The sequence below is a fragment of the Sus scrofa genome, chromosome 15, assembly GCF_054392235.1.
Source record: "Sus scrofa isolate SSC_HxYL_T2T_F1_AM1 chromosome 15, Sscrofa_HxYL_maternal_Yorkshire_Landrace_v2.0, whole genome shotgun sequence".
Lineage (NCBI taxonomy): Eukaryota > Metazoa > Chordata > Mammalia > Artiodactyla > Suidae > Sus > Sus scrofa.
Genome location: NC_139397.1, coordinates 59,182,236 through 59,203,173, shown reverse-complemented (window position 1 = coordinate 59,203,173; position 20,938 = coordinate 59,182,236). Strand labels below are relative to the sequence as shown.

At 41.6% G+C, this 20,938-nt stretch overlaps 1 protein-coding gene across 10 annotated transcripts in view; it reads right to left on the bottom strand.

Moving 5' to 3' along the window:
• Positions 1-6,137: 6,137 nt before the first annotated feature.
• Positions 6,138-20,938, bottom strand: part of TRAPPC11 (trafficking protein particle complex subunit 11) — a 51,090-nt gene continuing 36,289 nt past the window's right edge. For 4 of the 10 annotated variants that reach the window (XR_014830415.1, XM_085000948.1, XM_085000951.1 and 1 more), the window contains exons 25-30: positions 20,697-20,853; positions 19,217-19,328; positions 15,107-15,198; positions 13,426-13,559; positions 11,542-11,709; positions 6,138-7,125 (exon numbers count right to left, since the gene is read on the bottom strand). Coding sequence is in view for 7 of the 10 variants with exons in the window: in XM_085000948.1 (XP_084857074.1) it covers positions 7,081-7,125; positions 11,542-11,709; positions 13,426-13,559; positions 15,107-15,198; positions 19,217-19,328; positions 20,697-20,853 (708 nt within the window). In the remaining 3 variants the exon portion in view is untranslated. Of the gene's footprint in view, positions 7,126-11,541; positions 11,710-13,425; positions 13,560-15,106; positions 15,199-17,462; positions 17,613-18,582; positions 19,329-20,696; positions 20,854-20,938 lie in introns of those variants that run through there. The other 6 variants (XR_014830416.1, XM_085000953.1, XM_085000950.1 and 3 more) reach the window with 3 other exon arrangements.

Sequence of the window (20,938 nt, the reverse complement as noted above, 5' to 3'; positions counted from 1 at the left end):
ACTCAGGATCCTTAACCCACTGATGGAGGTCAGGATTGAACCCGTGTCCTCAGGGAGACAATGACGGCTCCTTAAACCACTGAGACACAATGGGAACTCCACGATACTGCTTTTTTTTTGTTTTTTAAATAACATTTGTCATTTTTTTTTTAGAAAAAAATCCATTTACTGTCGAAAACACTTTAGAACAGATAATATGAAGAAAATGAAAATTACCTATAATCTAATGATTAAAAAAAAGAATTTGGTGCATATACTTCTGGCCTTTTTCCTTTACATAATATATGTGTTTTGCAGTGTTTGTTCTGCTTTGTCTTACATAACAAGATCATACCACACAGTTTTGTAACTTGCTTTTTTCCCCCATGATATATAGCGACCGTTTTCCATGTCATTAAGTATTTTTCTTTGACCAGACCTACATAACCGGATAAAGGTGATTTCTCCGGGGAGGAGGGCCCTTCTTACAAAGAAAGGTCTGTCTGTGGGGGTTCAGGCCCCACTGAGAGCTCTATGTCCTGCCAAACCAAACAGAAAGAAAAGAATAATGCAGCGCTGGCCTAAGCAAGGCAGGCCCCTCTCCCTTCCGGGAGGGGACATTCCAAAGGTACCCGAGTTTGCCAGGAGGCCACCAGCCCGCTGCTGCTCTCACCACCCCCTGGCCTCCCTTTCAGATACTTAGCTGAGTCTTTGGGAGGTGGAGAGCGTCTCCACTCTTCAGCTCAGTCTCTGTGGTGGGTGGTCGCGGGGGGTGGGGGGGTGGGGGAAGACCAGGGTGTTAGGACATGAAGTGAGGTCCCTGCAGTCCCCGCACACCTGCGGGTGGCCCAGAAGTTCAAGGCTAGACACAGCCTCTCTCTTTTTGGACCGTGCCTCCTTCTGGAAAGGAAAGATAAATCTGATACTGCTTCACCTCCTGGGTGGGCTTCGCAGAGTCCTTAGCAGAAGTTTTGCATTCTGCTTTGCTAACGCCCTGGGGGCCTGTGACAGCTGTGCCCGCTTTCTGGAAGTGGCTGCACCGTGTTTTAGCCAGAGGCCATCGCAGCAGGGTGATCGGCCACCTCAGAGATGCCGGAGGGCTGTGACCTCGCCCGGGCTCAACCCCGCCGCGGAGACACCGCATCATCGCCCGCGTCGCCGCAGCGCGCGTCCCCCGGATGCGGGGATTCGCAGAAGGGAGCGTGCGTGCGAGTCCCGGGCTCAGCCACCCCGCCTGGGTTTCTGCAGGTCAATCCAATAGGTACAAGAAAACCTTTTCGCTCGCTCGTCGTCACAGCTGGGTTCCGGATTTTAAAACATAAAGGCTTCTTGTCCTGAAGCCACCCAGCCTGTCTAACCACTTTAGAAATTTCTTTCCGCTTCGCAGCACCCAGAGGCAGTCACCCGACATTGTCCTGGGTAGTGAGTGAGCAGGGATTATTCCTGCACCAGCCTCTCAGAAGGTGCAGCCCTGGTTTAATTTTCTCTGAGGGAGAGGGAAGCAACACTTGAAAGGTTCAACTTGCCCAGCGCGCTCAGACAGACTTGACTTTGGGAATAGTAAACACCCTACTGCCTAATAGAGGAGAAGGAATGATTAACCCGAAAAAGAAATTATTGTGGTTAATGGTTGTAAAGTGTGTATTGACAGACTCTCCTTTGACCAAATCAAGGTTCCTCTGAGCAATTCTGCTCAACCAGGCTTGAGCTTCTCTTCCCATTTTTGGAGAATCATGTTAAGCAAGAATCCTGCTAGATCAGGGAGTTCCCTTCCTGGCTCAGCGGCCTAACTAACCTGACTAGGATCCATGAGGAGGTGGGTTCGATCTCTGACCTTGCTCAGTAGGTTAAGGTCCAGCATTGCTGTGGCTGATGTGCCGGTGGCCACAGCTCCAAGTAGACCACTAGCCTGGGAACCTCCATGTGCTGGGGGCGAGGCCCTAAAAAAAAAAAAAAAAAAAATCTTTCCTTCATCTCAGGCTCTTGCACTGATTCCCCCAAGGGATGTCAGAAAACCTTTACACCAACCTGACATTCCTGTTCTCTAGCCTTTCATTTACATTTCATGAAAGGGGACAAAAGAGTGGACCAGCAAACCAAAACAAAAACCAGAGCTCTTGAACAACCAGGGAGTTAGTGAAGGCACCAGTCATTATCCTGCAAATTATAAAGAGAAAGCATCAAGTTATTAAAAATTCTTTCATTCCTATAGGAACTCTATTTTAGGGTAATTAAGAAGACCTTGTGGAATGGTTGGGGAAGCTTCTAAACAGCATAATTCCAGGCAATAAATGCAGGACAGTATTTTAAAATTACCTTTTGCAACTTCTAATTAAGTAACTGATTCAGACAATTGCCACTGATGGATGTTTAGCTGAACCTTAAAATAAAGGGATTAGGCTGTCATCCCCTAAACACACTGATCAATCTTAGCATCACTACCAGTGAGGCAGTCAGACCTTGTGACACAGGATGTGTAGCATATCATCTGTGAGATATTCTTATAGGAGAAAAAAAAAAAAAAAAAAAAGCTGGGGCAGGTTTCGGGGGTGGTTAGAAAAGGCAGGTGGAAGGGGACTTAGGCAAGGTTTGAACTCTCACTCCCAGTCCACAGGAAATCCAGGAGACAGAGAAACAAGCTAAATGTCACCCTGGGGAAGCAATCAGCCAACACCAGGATGTGGAATATTTTACAAGGCAAATGACTCTATTTCTTCACCAGATCAATGATAAGAGATAAAAAGAGGAAAGAGACTCTTCTACATTAAACTCAAAAAAGACTTGAGACATAATTAAATATAATGACATGCCTTGTTTGGATGCGGAATCAAACCAGCCAACTATAAAAGGACTGCTTAGTCAGGGAAAATTGAATATATATTGTGTATCAGGCAACATTTAAGGGATTATTGGTAATTTATCAGATGTAGTAATTCATTGTGGTTATGTTTTTTAAAACATCCTTTTATTTATGGGTGAAACTGTATAAGAGGGGAACAGATGTGGGTATAAGACTATGTAGGTGGTAGGTAGCAGAGTATTAATGGCTATAGAGCTGAGTACAAGCATGGAAGTGTGTTATAGTTTCTACTTTTATGTATGCTTGGAAATTTTCATGATAATAAAGGATGGCAATCATAAGTGAAGAAAATATTGTAAATGTAATCTGAACAACTGGTGGGCACTTAGCTCCTCTGAGAAAAGCATGAGGTATCAGAGTTCCTCCTGCCTGTGTTTAAATCATTCAATATTTATACACATCTTGACTGTAAAGGTTTCTTATTGTTTCCTCTTATACTTGACATTTGGGATTCAGTCCTTTGTCGAGACAATGGTTTCTGATTATCCCTTAGGGTTAAACATTCTTCAAGCTACGGTTTTTCAATAATCTGATGAGCATTATACAACTAAAAAGAAGACAAGCTTTGCTCAAAATCCTTGAATTCAAACAGAAAAGGCCCAGCTCTCCAGAAGCAGCAAGGTGGTGACAGCAGCTGGCATTCTTTCGGTTTTAAGTGAGTTCCATTCCTTCCCCGATTCTCTTATCACTGAATGTGAACCTGTCAGGTAGGAAAATCAAAGCTAGCTTTATTCAGCCGTGGACAAGTCTGTCTGCACTAAGAATGTCTGGCGAGCCAGGGGCCAGCAGGGATGGACGCCAGCCAGCATCCCTTTATCACCTGCCAAGCTCTTCCTTGATCTGTTTATTTTACAAACTTTTCTGTGTCCTGAAAAGCCAGCTCGCCTAATATTTTCTGTTCAAGGATGATGGAAATGCATTTCCATACAAGAAAAACAGAGAACAATTGCATCAGGAATCTGAAAGCAACCCCAATGTCACTCCTGGAGGAAATGGAACCTCTCTGCTGCTTCCTCGCTCACATCCTATAGTCACCTCCACTGGGTTCCATTCTATTTTATCTTTTGTGACTTCTTTATCACGGAAATTTTCAGACACATCCCCAATCTGGGCACCCTCTGCCCACCTTAAATGGTTTTCCAATCTTGTTTCATGCACTTCTCCCTGACCTGGTTTGGTTTTTATTTTCTGGAGCATTTTAAAGCAATTTCCACACATGCCAACAGTTGAGCAGTCTTGTACCCATTTCTATTGCCTTAATCACACTGTAGTGGGCTTTGTTTCCATGGCATTGCTGGACCGATGGTCTTCAGGAATAGGATTCCTTTATGCTTTAGCAACCCGCATAGAAACTGGTCCGTGGCAGGAACTCAGTAAATACTTGGAATTCAACATGAGATTAAGGGCGTCAGCTTTTACTGCCATTGACTTGAGAACAGGGCTTAAAGTCTAGATCACCCAGACTGGAGCTCTGAGCTGCTGTGTCAGCACCCAACTACTCTGAGACCGCTGTGTGGTCAGGAAGCCCAAAGACCACATGCAAAGGTCCTGAGACTAAAAGGAGAGATGCCTGGCTAGCCCCATGTTGCTCCAGCTCCCTCGTTCTTACAATCCCCACTACCCTAACTCTAGCTACTGTCAGACTAGCAACTGCATGTGTGACCCCAAACCAGGACTGCCCAACCAAGCCCTTCCTAAATTTCTGACCCACTGAAACCATTAAAAAAAAAATGGTTGTTGTTTTAGGCCATCAAGTATAGGGATGATTTGTTGTGCAGCAATAACCAAAACATTGGGGCAAGTTACTTAACTCTGTTAAGGAGTTTGCACATCTTTAAAATGGGACAATAACACTACCTACACTGCACCGGGCATTTACAAGTGTTAAATGAGTTCAGACATGGCCTACTGTAGCCCTTGGTAAATGCCGACAGCAATCATTTGGGAAACATGCATGATGTAGAGATCCTGACCAACCTAATAAAGATACTCCTTGTAAGTTATATGCTAAGCAGGCTGATACATTCAGGTGTTTTCCTATAAATGAAAAATCACCTTCAAGGTGGCTTTGAGTTTTACCACCTCTCAGTGATGGGGGAGAAAAAAGAATTTAAAACATGGCTTGACCCATAACTTGCACGGTGTATATCACCTGAGATGCAGGTGTGCCTGGCAGGTTTGACTTTGGTTCTGAGCCCTGTCTGGTAAAACAGGCACAAAAGGCCCACTGATCGCTTTCTCTTTTGTTCTCAGGCACAAGTAAATTGAGTGGAAGGGAAAGTTTCCCACAAATTTGACCTTTGAAGAGAACCTGAATATACTTAAACTAGGAATTTCTCTTCTCTTGCATAAAAACATGGGGTTTTCTACTGATTTAGTCAATTGTACACAGTTCTTTAGTAGCTGCACTCTTTGCTAAAATTAAAGATGGCTATGGAGCTCTCCAAAAAATAGCCTGAGCATCCCTTGTGAGAAATGTTTCAAGATAAATCCACAATCTAGAGAAAGTGCACATTTCTATTTGGTATCATGTTTGTTCAACAATCTAATCATTAATGTCACACTGAGCTGCTTCTTGGAAATTAGTCATTACTATTTCTCCAACCATTAAATAATACAACCCATCTCTACATATTTTTTACACTAGGAGTTGGGACACTTTGGGTGTCTTTCCTGGGTTTTAGGTCAAGAGGGGGAGCTTCAGAAAGGTGTGTGTTGGGACCAGGTGCATCCTCCCCATTAGAAGAGTGGGCTTGACTTTTCCACTTGTTTTTTCCTTAGAAGCACTCCCTCTCTCACTGCAATGCCAGTGTGGAAATTACAGCTCAGAATTAACTACTGTTAGGGACAGTAGCAAGAGAGAGACTTTTAGTATTCTGGCTGGAGGTATTAACGGGCCATGAAAGAAATCACTGAGTTTTATTTCAGCAAACTTTTGTTTACAGTTCCTCTCGTATGTTTCATTTTTATCAGCCTCCTAAGAAGCCTGTGAGATAGTATTATTAGCATCTACATCTTATGGGTAAGAACCCGGAGACACACAGAGGGTGAGTAACATGAACAAAGTCACTAACATGACCGACCCTAGACAACCTGCCAAGCTCCCATGGCCTCCACCTGAATAGCCATGATGACAAAGAACTCATGACCGCCCAATCCAGCCCATCACTGCGCCAGCCTCCCCAAGGGTGAGCAGAGCCAGCTCCAGTCCTACACTCCTTACCAGACCCTGTAACAGCTGTTCCATGAAGCTGAAATCAGAGAAGCTCAAAATAAATAAAAGATACATACAAGCATATTTGAAAGAGAACATTTTTATTTACAGCACTCATTTCCTTTTTACAACTCCTACACTTTTAAATAATAAAAATTTCCAGGAAATGGGGTCATTTTAAATTAAGATATTTTAACAAAGAGGATTTTCACAATGATACTTATTTACATGAATTTTCAAAAGTTTTAGATAGGTCTTTTCAAACTGCACGACATAAATGAAAGCTCTTATTTAGATCTTCCATCTTCCTCACAAATTTTTGTTTAGGAAAAAATGCTTATAAGCAGAGCCTTGTGGTAGATCCTGACAGATGTAGAGCTTGTTAATGCACTTGTACATACAAACCTGCTTCATAAATGAACCCATGTTGGCTGCAGGCTGAACCCATTTGACACAACATGATGGTAAACAAAGGTATTTTTGAGACATCTTAAATTGCTCTGATTAGAACTTTCTGGAAGTTTTCTGCATCAGTCACGCAACTGCTTTCCACTTCCTGAGTTTGTACTCTGAGCTCACATTAAATTCAGGAGGATGGATTTATCTCCAGTTTAGCCAACTCTGAAAGAGACTCATGGGGATTCTGAACTTCACAGGGGCAGATGCTGGTGCATTTCCCCTTGTCCAGTCCTATTTCAGATGCTGAATTCTCCTCTGCTATTGCACTTGCAAATCACTTACTGTGAAAAGACTGGACTATTCATATATTGACTTTCAACAATAACAATGGGCTGACATCCTTTCATGAAAGTCACACTGACAGATTTCAAATATTTATTAGAGAAACTGGAAGAGAGGATAGATTTTCCTAATATTCTAAGCATGAGTTCCTCTGAAGAGTTGGTATAACATCCATTAAAAAATAGAAAAGATTTAACTTTCACCATGATCAAGCTGCAGTTCACTATGAAAAGCTTAGAGTTCCATCCGATGTCTCTGTAAGAACAGCCGAGGCCCGTCCTGAACGTCACGCAGCGGCAATGGAGGTGTCATCCATGAGTCGACCCTGTGGCTTTCAAGTGGGAAACAAAATGGGTTTATGAAATGACAATGACAACAGAAGGGCTCTTAAGTCAAGAGATTTTTCAAAATTCCCGGTCCAGATTTTTCCTGGAACTGTTTCACAAAAACAGAATAAACTTGTGTGCAAGTATCCAAACAAAATTTATCCTCCTTCTCTCCCCACCTTCCTTCCTCACTTGAGCCTGGCGATGGTGACCATGTGGCCTCCCTCTGTGCCACCTGCTCCCCGTCACCAGTGGCAGACGTCACCAGCTGATCACATCCTCCACCACTGGGATCTCCCTTGTCACGACCTTCCTCTGAACCTTGTGTTCTGGCAGCTACCGCCAATCTAAACTGGGGCGTGTAAAGGGAACCTACCACCACTCCTGTACTAGTGGTAAAGTTTACTCTCCCTTTTGCTTAGCAAGTGTCCCAAGCTTTAAGCAGGCCACAAACCTGGGCAGACAGACAAGTTCCTTGGGATTCAGTGTCTCCCAAACTCCTGTTTGAGAAAAAGTGACTCACAATGAACTCCAGTGCGTTAACAACAAATACTACAAGGAGTGAACTAGCAGAGAAAAACAAAATGTCCCTTTCTTGAAGGCTGCTGATTTAAAAAAATGGAAAACATCAGAAGAAGAAAAGCTAAGCGTGAATAACAAGTATCAAGGGGTAAAATTTTTAGGTTTTTCTTTTTCTTAGGTGTAAAATTTCTGACAGGTCACCAACTCCCAAGAGAGTCATGGAGTTAACTAAAAGAGTGAAATTCTTGTGAATAATTTTATTACACTGATGTACTTAGCAGACCTTTGTGGGAAAAGATGAGAGATGTTTAGGACATGAAATAGATCAGCGTTACAACTTTAGCACCAGAAGCTGATTGCTGTGCTTTGGGCAGAATTATTCCAATGGGTTCCCTGAGGCAGTGAAGGGGGCCTCCTGCTTTATTCTGTGGCCGGGTATGTATATATTCCTGCATGTACATATGTATGTAAGTATAGATTCATGCATGAATGTGTGAGTCAGGCATCTGATGACCAGAGCAGGAATGGAATGAATGAAAGAACACGTTCCTGATCTTCCACACTTCATGTAATTTTTAGGACTGACAGAAGACGTTCAGTTTTAGAAACAGAATAAATGGCTCGACCAGGTTAAATCCTTACCAAACACAGCTTTACGACAGGGGCAGAGGACAAGGGAATCACGCGATCAGAAAATAAATTATTTTTCTTTCTTTCTTTTTTTTTTTTTTGCTTTTTAGGGCCGCACCCGAGGCATATGGAGGTTCCCAGGCTAGGGGTCTAATCAGAGCTACAACTGCCAGCCCACACCAGTCACAGCAACGCAGGATCAGAGCCTCGTCTGTGACCTTCACCACAGCTCACGGCAATGCCGGATCCTTAACCCACTAAGTGAGGCCAGGGATTGAACCCCCAACCTCATGGTTCCTAGTCGGATGTTTCTGCTGCACCACAACAGGAACTCCAGAAAACAAACTATTTTTCAAAGGAAGAAAAATATGGATCCAAACCTGCTCTAGGACAGCACCATCCAACACAACTCTCCACAAGGACGGGAATCCTGCACATCAGTGCTGCCAATATAGCGGCCACTAGTCACATGCCACTGAGCACTGAAGTGTGGCTAGTGCAACTGATAATTAAATTTTAAATTACGGTGTAATTAATTTTAATCTCAAAATGCATGTATGTGGCTCATGGCCACCATATTGGAATAGCACAGCTCTAAAGTCTAATAAAGGTATGAAGGGATGTAAAACTTTAGTCAGTGATTGTTCACAAGTGGGGAAAGGGTAATCCTTAGTGTGACAGGGAAAAACACTTTAATTATTGAGTTTCCCCAATGATAGAGCAGCTGGCTCTGAGAAATCCAGTCAACACATTTAGCGGTAGTCAAGTTACTAGTTGATGATTCTTATATTTAGAAAAAAGATCATGGCAGCTAGAAAAGGGTGTGTTAATTAGGTTAAAACGTATGAATGTTTACTTTTCTGGAACCTTTCTTTATGAATTTAAACACTACTCAGAAGAGGTTTACTGTGAAAGAAAATCAGAAGGTGGAACCAGCCAGCTTAGCTAGGATTAGGTCTGGTGTACTGAGCAGCTTCAGGGAAAGGTATGAAAGAGATGAACTGATGGGAAGGAAATGCTGGTTTCTTAACAAGATCAATGCTTACATCTCAAACAAGCTATGTTTGTGTGGCTGGAATAGGATCAGGACTGTATATTGATAAACACTTTCACACTTATTAAAGCCATACTTCGGAGCTTAGGAAGAGCAAACTTCGGAAGGTCAAACAGCTAACAGGACTTCAGAGACCACTTATCCCCACCCCAGTCATGACTTTCCCCTTGCAGGGTGACGACCTCAGACATGACAGTGAGAAATGGCAATGGAAATATGTTTAGTGTGTGACCAGGTGGAAGTGTTTTAAAAAGTCACTGCTGGTGGAGACAGGGGAGGCGAGTATGAGAAATCTCGAATTTCCCTTTCAATTTTGCTATGAACCTAAAATTGCTCTTAAAAAAAAAAAAAAAAGAACTCTTAAAAGTCATTGTTTAAACACAGGAGATCTAAAATTATGAGATTTAAAAAAAATAATCTTAAAATATGGTATAAAATAGGAGCTTATGAAGGGTTAATAAAATTATTTTTTTGCAGATGCAAAAAAATTTAAGTCTGGAAAGATAACAGGTAGGAAGATTATGACGGATACATGAACACAGGCTAACTGATAATTTACCAAATCCCAGATTATATAAACAGGTGGCAATTCCCCAAAGCTTAACAGATACAAAAAACAGAAATAGTAACCTGTCATTCCATAAACGGAGTATAAACTTAAAATGAAAAGAAGACACATAGGATTACATACAGTCATGTATCTCTGGTTACCAAGGTAATCAGAACTATCTGGATAAACAGCCTTAATTCAGGCATCCAGAGTGGCTTAACCTGGGGTGAGGCGCTGAGCTGCACCAGCCATGAGTGAGGCCCCATTCACTCTCCCACCCACAGACTACGACCATCCTGGAGTCCTCTACTGCGGGAACCTGGAATTGCCATCCATCACGGTAAAAAACTGAAACATTAAACCAGAGTATAGTTTCCAACTGGTGATCATTTTCAGAAAAGACCCAAATCCAGTAGTATTACATAGTTAGAAAAGTTCAAGGATTGTAATTACAAAGTTAATCCATTTTGATGAAAAAACTAGTTACACATTAACTACGATTTTAAAACATACTTTTAAGAGGTAAATTTTTAAAAAAGAAAAATGAAAATATACTTTATTAACCCAAAGAAAAAACAAGTTTAAGGATGCTATAAAGATAAATTTTTAGGAGTTCCCATCGTGGCACAGTGGTTAACGAATCCAACTAGGAACCATGAGGTTGCAGGTTTGATCCCTGGCCTTGCTCAGTGGGTTAAGGATCTGACATTGCTGTGAGGTGTGGTGTGGGTTGCAGATGCAGCTCGGATCCTGTGATGCTGTGGCTCTGGCGTAGGCCGGCGGCTACAGCTCCGATTAGACCCCTTGCCTGGGAACCTCCATATGCCACAGGAGTGGCTCAAGTAAAAGGCAAAAAGACAAAAAAAAAAAAAAAAGATAAATTTTTATCTTTAAGGGAATAAAAATCTTTAAAATTACATCTAGGAGTTCCCGCCTTGGCTTAGAGGAAAAGACTCTGATTAGCATCCATGAGGTCGCCAGGTCGATCCTTGGCCTTGCTCAGTGCGTAAAAGGATGAGGCATTGCTGTGAGCTGTGGTTGGGTCACAGATGTGGCCTGGATCCCATGTGGCTGTGGCATAGGCCAGTGGCTAGAGCTCTAACTCAACCCTTACCTTTGGAACCTCCATATGCCACAGGTGTGGGCCTAAAAAAAAAAGACAAAATTACATCCAAAAAAAAAAAAAATCTGTAAAATAGAAATCTAAAGAAAAATCTATAAATAACAATAGAAATGAACAGCAATATTGCCAAAATTATAGAGTAACAGTCAAAACTATCACTGTTAGTCTCAAAATATTATTTAGTGAAATTTATAGGAAAGAGCATCTTTTATTTGTGTTCAAGACAGGAAATTTAAAAAGTTGGAGTTCCCGTCGTGGCGCAGTGGTTAACGAATCCGACTGGGAACCATGAGGTTGCGGGTTCGGTCCCTGCCCTTGCTCAGTGGGTTAACGATCTGGCGTTGCCGTGAGCTGTGGTGTAGGTTGCAGACACGGCTCGGATCCCGCGTTGCTGTGGCTCTGGCGTAGGCTGGTGGCTACAGCTCCGATTCAACCCCTAGCCTGGGAACCTCCATATGCCGCGGGAGCGGCCCAAGAAATAGCAAAAAGACAAAAAAAAAAAAAAAAAAAAAAAAAAAAAGTAGCAAATTTCTAAGCCTCACCTTTACAAAAATGCTGGTGGGTATAAAACGCCTGAGCAGTTGATTTGTGAAGTGAGGAAACCTGAGCAAGTTGATGTTGAGAGACGGCAGCTGCTGGTATCCGGCCATTAGAGGGTAGAAATTATATAGCATTTCCTGTTCGGTGCCAGGAAGGATACGTAATCGAATCTAAATCACAGAAGTTACAGAGAAAGATAAGCAAATATACTTGCAACATGTGTATGTCATTTATCCCTACGTTACTGGCAAACAATCGGACATCTCAATCTTTCTGGTGAAATATTCACACCCTCTCCTATTCTATCTACCACACAGATACCAAAATGTAGGGCTGAATTAGGATGAAGCCAGGACCATGCAGATAACAAATGTTTTAAAAATATGTGCATGATTTCTCAGTTTCTACCAACAACTGAAAGGCAACTTGGACCTGCTTAACAATGAGACCACTAGATGGATCAATATTTTCTTTCTTTTTCTTTTCAGGACCGTACCTGTGGCCTATGGAAGTTTCTGGGTCAGGGGTTGAATCGGAGCTGTAGCTGTGACCTACACCACGGACATGGCAATACTAGATCCCAGCCGCATCTGGCAATCTATGCCACAGGTTGTGGCAACGCCAGATCCTTAACCCACTGAGCGAGGCCAGGGATCAAACCCGCATCCTCAAGGAGAAAACACCAGGTCCTTAACCCGCTGATACACAACAGGAACTCCTGGAACGATTTTCTGTGTCTTAGATCAGGCAGGTTTTCCAGGGACAGTGTGCTATGGGTAACTAGTAGGAATGCATGTTTGTAAACTCTATGTCAATATAACACAAACCAGCTGTCTCCTGTGTTTTGTCTTAGCGATTTTTACTGTAACTTCAGGGATAAAAAAAGATGTTTGTTCTTTAGGAAACAACAAACTGGTAAGATTTTTGGTATCTACATTATCTAATTATTTTTACGTCAATATGTGAAAGAGATCAGAACAGTAGAAAAGCTCATTCATTTCCAAGAGTATGTACAGGGAGGTGATGTGTCAGAGATAATATATGCATGTGTACCACATATTATAGCTAACTACCTATATTTAGTATCTATTATAAATCAGTGTAAGGACTTACAGTATACTTCATACGTCACTCTACTTTCACTTAGCAGCAACCCCAGCAACTCAGAATACACACAGCCAGATCCTGAATCAGCATGGATACTGCCAGGAGATATGACACATGTGCTCCTCTAATTACATCCTTGTTAATGAAAAGCATTTACTCCACTGAGGGCTGTCACTGTTGCCACTTAGAGGAGGAAGTATTTTCACTGAAACATGGTTTTGCCTGAGTGTATGTCCCGCCCAAAAATGTGATGAACTTTCCTACCTCTGATTTGAACAAATGAATCAAAACACCTGAATCATTTGTACAGATAAAATTGTGCCTAAATGTTCCAAAGGTAAATTCTATGCAAGATCAAAATCTCTTAAAAAACCGCACAGACAGTTCAAAAAAATTAGACTTTGAATCTGTGAAGTGATGCCTCAAAGCCTTAAAAGTCACCCATGTGCATGCACACACAGACACACTCATTAGGAATAAAAGGGAAATCTAAATTTTTTAGGAATTCTATTATAATAGAACAAAAGAGAATTTGTAAACTCTTGTTTTATGACGAGAAAGAACCTATATGAGTGATCTCAATGAGAAAAGGGGTTGCCCATTTAACCCATTTCTATAGCAAGTTGTAATTAATATTTGAAAGTGACTGAAGACTCACCACTATCAAAACAATGGACACAGCTTTATCAATTCATTTATAAAATCTAAAGGTACAGCTCTCCACTTCCTGGCCCCACTTCTGTGTCTTTATAGGCAACCCAACGAGCTATGACCTGTACCTGTTTAAGACCCGAGAACATGAACGCATCACTGGGCTCCACAGAAATCTCCACATCTTGGACCAGGTTAGTCTTATTCTGGAGGTGGTACCTGACAGGTAACGACTCTCTGACACGCCCAAAAGATGGCAGATCTGCAGAGAAAGATGACACATTTCTCTTGGTCAAAAAAAAAAAAAAAAGGCAGCTCACCATTTATGGGTTCTTTCTGTAAATAAATCGTTTTCTATAAGACATGGGATTCTTTAAATTAATGACAGCACTGCACTCTTGCTAAATAAGAACATTCTTTGGACAACAGCCACGGGACTATGATAAAACAGGCTAAGAAGAATCAAAGCGCTTTCTGCAACTGATGTGACTTAGAAAGAGTCTTGGCTATCACCAAGTCAATTATATTTTAGGAGTGATTTTTTTTTTTTTTTTGCCTTTTCTAGGGCCACTCCCCCGGCATGTGGAGGTTCCCAGGCTAGGGGTCGAATCAGAGCTGTAGCTGCCGGCCTACACCATAGCCACAGCAACACGGGATCTGAGCCGCATCTGTGACCTATACGACAGCTCTCAGCAACGCCGGATCCTTAACCCACTGAGCAAGGCCAGGGATGGAACCTGCAACCTCATGGTTTCTAGTCAGATTCGTTAACCACTGGCCACGACGGGAACTCCCCAGGAGTGATTTTTTAAATCTACAAAACACTTTCCTAAATATCAGTAATGGCTCAAGATGGAATGACAGACATTATTTGCCACTTGATGGGAGCACAAACCATTAACTATGGTGTATTCTTGCCAAAAACTTTTAACCTAAATCTGATCCAGCCTACAGATCTAACCACTAATTTATAGGGACAGAGAAACATTTAAAAATGATATAATGCAATCAGCAAAATCTAGATTATAAGGTAGATCTACAGGACAAAGGACTCAAGTTTCTTCAACGAACTAATACCAATGAGGAGAGGGAGGGGATGGAGGTGGAAGAGGGGATGGAAGAGGTGGCAGTGGAGTGGGGGAGGGGGGGAGGTCTGTCTGCCTACAGATTCCTTTTTTTTTTTTAAGGCCGCTCCTGCAGCTTAAGGAGATTCCCAGGATGGGGGTCTAATCGGAGCTACAGCTGCCGGCCTTCACCACAGCCACAACAACATGGGATCCGAGCTGCATCTTCGACCTCACAGCAACACTGGATTGTTAACCCACTGAGTGAGGCCAGGAATCGAACCCACAACCTCATGGTTCCTAGTCGGATTCGTTTCCACTGAGCCATGACAGGAACATCTGCCTACAGATTTCTAAAGGAGAGAGATCCTTCAACGGCAACACAAAGACCTTAAAGTAAAGAACACTCAGAGTCAGCTAAAGAAAGGCCAACACTAGAACTGGATAATATTAAAAATTACTGCTAATTTTTAAAGTTATGATAATGAGACTGTGATTATGTTTAGGAAAATAGCCAGTAGTATTAAAGATGCATACTGAAATCTTTATAGATGAAATAATATCTGGGATTTGCTCCAAAATGACAGGAGTGGAGGAGTGGGTAGAGATACAGATAAAACAAGACTGGTCACAATCTACTTGTAAATAGTGGGCATCTTTCAAAATAGAAAATTCCAAAAAAGTCTTAGAAGTGAAAATAAATATTCTTAATTGGATCCTCATCAAATAAAGCTGACTGCCATACCTGCATTCACGTGGAGAGGGATGTTTTCTACAATCACGTGTGGCAGCGTGATGACCGTGCTGATGACAGGGATGTCTTCCATGGCTGACGTCCTAGGGCAGAAAAGTGTACTTTAAATTCACATTTCATGTGAAAAGTTAACAAATCAAAAACAGGTAACATGTACAGTCACCAACTAATTATGGAAGAAATATAAATTATCCATTTTCTAAAAGTTTATTAATGGAGGGAGAGCTTTTCCAACCCCATTTTTATTTTGAGTGTTTCCAATGAACAAATGCAATTCAAGGTGGCTCTTTGGTCCCAGTGAGGAAGTAAAGGACTGCACCAGAGTGGACATCAACTGCACCATGAAGCGCATCATCGGACACGGTGTTCTCAATGTTGGCAGCAGTGCAGTGCTTTACACTATGACACAAACCCCTCTCCCACTCACAACCGAACCCAGATGAGCGCCAGACCACTCTCCATGCACTGCTGTAACCGCACCGTGGGCACACAGCAGAAACCGAAGGGCTAACCATATTTTACCATCAATACACACAGTGGCACTCCATACTCCAACATTACTGACATCAAGTGAGCAACATTGTGAAACTGTCAAATATTTTTTCCTACATTACAGTTAAGGTGGGAACCACAGGGGCAGCTGGCAGCTATTAGTCTGCCAAGGCCAACCCGAAGGAAGAGCCTGCATGCAGATGTGGAACGGCTGACACTACTACAACAGCACACACCATGCAGAGCAAATGTTCGAGGCAAGCACACCCAATGAGAAATATGTGTCTTTACAAGTATTACAGTAACATGACAGAATAAGCGGTGCCTTCAAAATGCTGTTTTAATTTCTATATTTAGGGATTAAACTAAACGTCAATATGGTAAAATCAAGACTGGGGAAAGGAAAAACTTTTTTTAAAAAATGAGACATTTTTCTTTTCTTTTCTTTCTTTTGTTTAATGGCTGCACCCGCAGCATATGGAAGTTTCCAGGGCAGGGACTGAGTCTGAGCTGCAGATGCTGGTCTATGCCGCAGTTGCAGCAATGCCAGATCCTTCAATCCACTGCACCAGGCCAGCGATCAAACTGGCACCACCACAGAGACAAGTTGGATCATTAGACCTCTGTGCCACAGCGGGAACTCCCTAAAATTACACTTTTCATTTCTCATTTTTAATATCTTATTCAGTGTTTTGAGATTTATAAAATAATTAAGCCATATCAAGAAAACACATGAAATACCATTTACCGATCTCCATGCCTAAGAGGACATGGCAACATAGCTGAATCTTCCTGTGAGCCCTTGCATGCTTGTACCCCCTCCACCCTCTGCTCCAGAAGTACATACTAGTCTGAATTTGGCATCTAGCATTCCTATGTATTTCTTTACATTTTTCCAAATTACATGTACAGCTGTAAGAAACCTATGTTTTCCAAGACTATATACATGCAATCGTCATATTCTGAACATCTGCAGTTGCTTTGTTTCACTTAATATTAATAGGTTAATAGGTGTAGCTCTGGTTCCTTCATTTTCACTGATATATAATATTTCACTATATGGATGTGCCACAATTTACCCAACATCCTGTTGATGGACATTTAGTTTGTTTATAACTTTTTACTATTATATCCCAGACCTACTATCAACATTTCCACACATGTGCCCTCCTGAATGTTTGAGACTTTTTCTGGGACTGCAGGGTATAGCCAATCATCAGCTTTATCTGATACTGCAAAAAGATTTCCAGAGCAATAGTTCTAATTTATACTCCCCCCTCCAGAGAAACTTTGTTTTTGTTTGTTTGTTTGTTTTGTCTTTTCTAGGGTTGCACCTGCAGCATATAGGGGTTCCCAGGTTAGGCGTCTAATCAGAGCTGTAGCCACCAGCCTACGCCAGAGCCTCAGCAACACGGGGTCCGAGCCACGTCTGCGACCTACACCACAGCTCACAGCAACACCAGATCCTTAAGCCACTGAGCAAGGCCAGGGATCGAACCTGCAACCTTGTGGTTCCTAGTTGGATTCATTAACCACTGAGCCATGACGGGAACTCCAATTTTTTTGGGGGGGGGGGGCCTTGCATTGTTAAACCTTTTCGTTTTTCCAAAGTAGGGGGAGTATATTTCCATCTCAGATTACTTGTAAGGGTGACCTTCTCTCCCTAGGTTTATGGGCCATCTGGATCCTTCTGTTCACTATGCTATGTACTCAAGCCTTTTTCTCAACTTTTGGTTACTAGACTTGTGTTTTCTTATGATTGGAAGAAGTTTCTTGGTGTGAATTCTAATCCTTCATCAGTTTTATACACTGCAAATAGCTTTCCCCAGTTTGTATTCTGCCTTTTCAATTTCTATTTTCTTTCTTTCTTTTTTTTTTTTTGTCTTTTTGCCTTTTCTAGGGCCGCTCCCGCGGCATATGGAGGTTCCCAGGCTAGGGATCTAATCGGAGCTATAGACGCCGGCCTACGCCACAGCCAAAGCAACGTGAGATACCTACACCACAGCTCACGGCAACACGGGATCCTTAACCCACTGAGCAAGGCCAGGGATCGAACCCACACCCTCATGGTTCCTAGTCGGATTCGTTAACCACTGAGCCAAGATGGGAACTCCTGCCTTTTCAATTGCTTCATGGTGTTTTTCAATGACCTGAGAAACTTAATTTTAAGAAGTCAAATTCATCAATTTTAGTGGCTTGTACTTTTAGGGTCTTATTTAAAGAAATTCTTCCTACCCCAAAGTCATAAAATGATTCTCTTATTTTTCTACTAAAAGTAATGAAATTTTGCTCTCTACAATTAGAACTCTAATAAGCATGGAATCAATTTTGACATACAGTGTACAGAAGATATCCTGTTTTTCCCCAAGTTGATACCCAATTGTTTACCACCAGCTATAAAACAGTTAGTTCATCCTTCCCCCACTGATCTACAATACTACCTCTGTGGAATGTAATTTCCCTGTGGGAATCTGTGAAACTATTTCTAGACTTCCTCTTCTGTTCCACTGGTTTATTTACATCTCCCTGAGCCAATACCATGGTGATGACTAGTGTAGCTTTACAACAAGTCTTGGAATTCAGAGGGGCAAGTACCCTTGCCTAGTTATACTTCTGGAGTATTCTGACATTTTGCCTTTCCATATAAACTTCAAAATTGAGTATATCAAGTTCCACAAAAACAAAACAAAACAAGCTGTTGAGATCTTGAAGGAAACTGCACTGAATCTAAAGAATAATTTACAGTATTAAATCTTATCCAAATCCTATCAGAGACTCTTTGGTATCTCTGACATTTACTTAGGTCTTTCTTTAATGTTTAACATTTTTTTTTTTTTTTGTCTTTTGTCCTTTTAGGGCTGAACCCGTGGCATATGGAGGTTCCCAGGCTAGGGGTCTAATTGGAGCTGTTGCTGCCAGCCTACACCAGAGCCACAGCAACGCCAGATCCAAGCCACGCCTGCGATCTACACCACAGCTCAAGGCAACACCAGATCCTTAACCCATTGAGCGAGGCCAGGGATCGATCCCACAACCTCATGGTTCCTAGTCGGATTCCTTTCTGCTGTGCCATGATGGGAACTCCCTAATGTTTTAAATTTTTATAACTTTTTTCCATAAAGGTAATGCATATTTTCTATTAGATACATATTAGATACATTCCCACATATTTTTACATAAATACCTATTTTAAAAGTACTTTGCCTAGAGGTTTATTATGATATATAGAAACCCAGCTGATTTTTGTGTACTAATGTTATATCCAGCAACCTTGCTGAAACTCTTTATAATTCTAATAATTTGTTGACTCCCTTGAATTTTCTATGTAAATAATCCTATTGGACCGCAAATAAGGGAAGTTTCTCCTAATACTTTTAGTGGTCCTATCATCAGAATTAAGTTGGCTAAATCACAAATTAACAAATACAAATGAAAGTTTAATTATCCTTTTAAATCTCTGTGCATTTGACAAATGGTCAGTGACAGCCTGTGACTTCTAGTCTGCCCTCCAGGCTGTCAGAAGCTCTCAACTATTAAATGACAATGACACATGATGAAGGCATTAGAATAACAGAAAATGAAGAAAAGATAGGGCTGATATAATTTTACCTCTTCCAGGAGATAACATAATGCCCAGTTGCTACTCCACCTTCAACATTTCCAACAGAGGGGCACCGAAGACAAAAGCACTCACTTGCGCTCTCTCCAGTCTGCAAGACAACTAAAAGAAAGAGTCTTCATAATCCTCATGCAATGACTTCATTCATGAAAAGAGAGCTTTACATCCAAGCAATGTAACAACAAAAAGAGAGTACCTTATCAATTATACATTATTTATAGAGACCTGGAAACTAAGGCGAAGAGATGGTTAATGACTTTTTCAAGGAGCTAGATAAACAGAGCAAACAAAACAACTCTTTATATTTGGTCTTTAAGAATACATCATGAGAAACAGACTCACAGATTTTGGAAACAAACTTATGGTTACCAGAGGGGAAACGTGGTGGGGAGGGATAAATTAGGAGTTTGGAACTAACATTTACACACTACTATATATAAAATAGATAATCAACAAGGACCTACTGTATAGCATAGGGAACTCTACTCACTATTCTGTAATAACCTATATGGGAAAAGAATCTGAAAAAGAATGGATACGTGTATATGTATAACTGAATCACTTTGCTGGGTATACCTAAAACTAACACAAAGCAACTATACTCCAATAAAATAATATAATGAAAATAACAATACACAACTTTTTTTTCCCTTCCCAATATTTGCCCTTATAATCTATTTGAGAATAATTCTGCTTGGGTTAACCTTCAAACTAATTTTCATTCCCTCTAACAGCTTAAGAAATATACAAAAGCCCAAAGTATCCCGGACTGGAAAGGTAATATCTCTTCTATAAACTGTTTTAGTTGGATAACTTAAAGATCGATAATCTACTTTTCTATATTTTCCATAGTTTCTTTGATAAACATCTTTTCCCATTTCATATTATAAACAATAGTACATGTCAATTAAAAATTAATTAGAATTTTAATGAGAATGGACTTATCTACAAAAAACACACCAAATATGAAAACTTTTGCTTTCAGGTACATCTTTCAGAGTTAACTTTTTTTTGAAAGAATCTGTTCTTTTAAAATTACCAAGGTATACTCAAGCAAATTGTAAGTGATGCTAATTCTATCTTAATTCTACATGTATTTGCTTTTGTGGGTATAAGTTTCAAGTTCCCTCCCTTAGCAACAAGCAAGGCCGGCCAGCACCCCGCCCCCCACTGCAAAAAACACAAGTGGGAGTTCCTGCCGTGGCTCAGTGGTTAACGAATCCGACTAGGAACCATGAGGTTGCGGGTTTGATCCCTGGCCTCACTCTGTGGGTTAGAGATCCGGCGTTGCCGTGAGCTGTGATGTAGGTTGCAGACGTAGCTCGGATCCCGAGTTGCTGTGGCTCTGGTGTAGGCCGGTGGCTACAGCTCTGATTAGACCCCTAGCCTGGGAACCTCCATGTGCCGCAGGAGCGGCCCAAAGAAAAGGCAAAAAGACCAAAAAAAAAACACAAGTGGGATGATCCACACCTTTGTCCACTTGGGATTCCAGCTGGTCCACAGGAGTCATGGAAGGAGCAAGCTGCAGCTCACTAGAGATGATGGTGAGGGCCCATGGGGAGGCACTCAACAGGTCTGTCATCAACAGGAATGGGATATCGGCATAAACCCGTTCCAGGTGTTCAAACTGTGGCAGATGGAGACAAAGGTCTATCAGGAAGTACACTAATCCATTTTCTTTTTTCTGTTACTTTCTATAGCCCAGATGACTT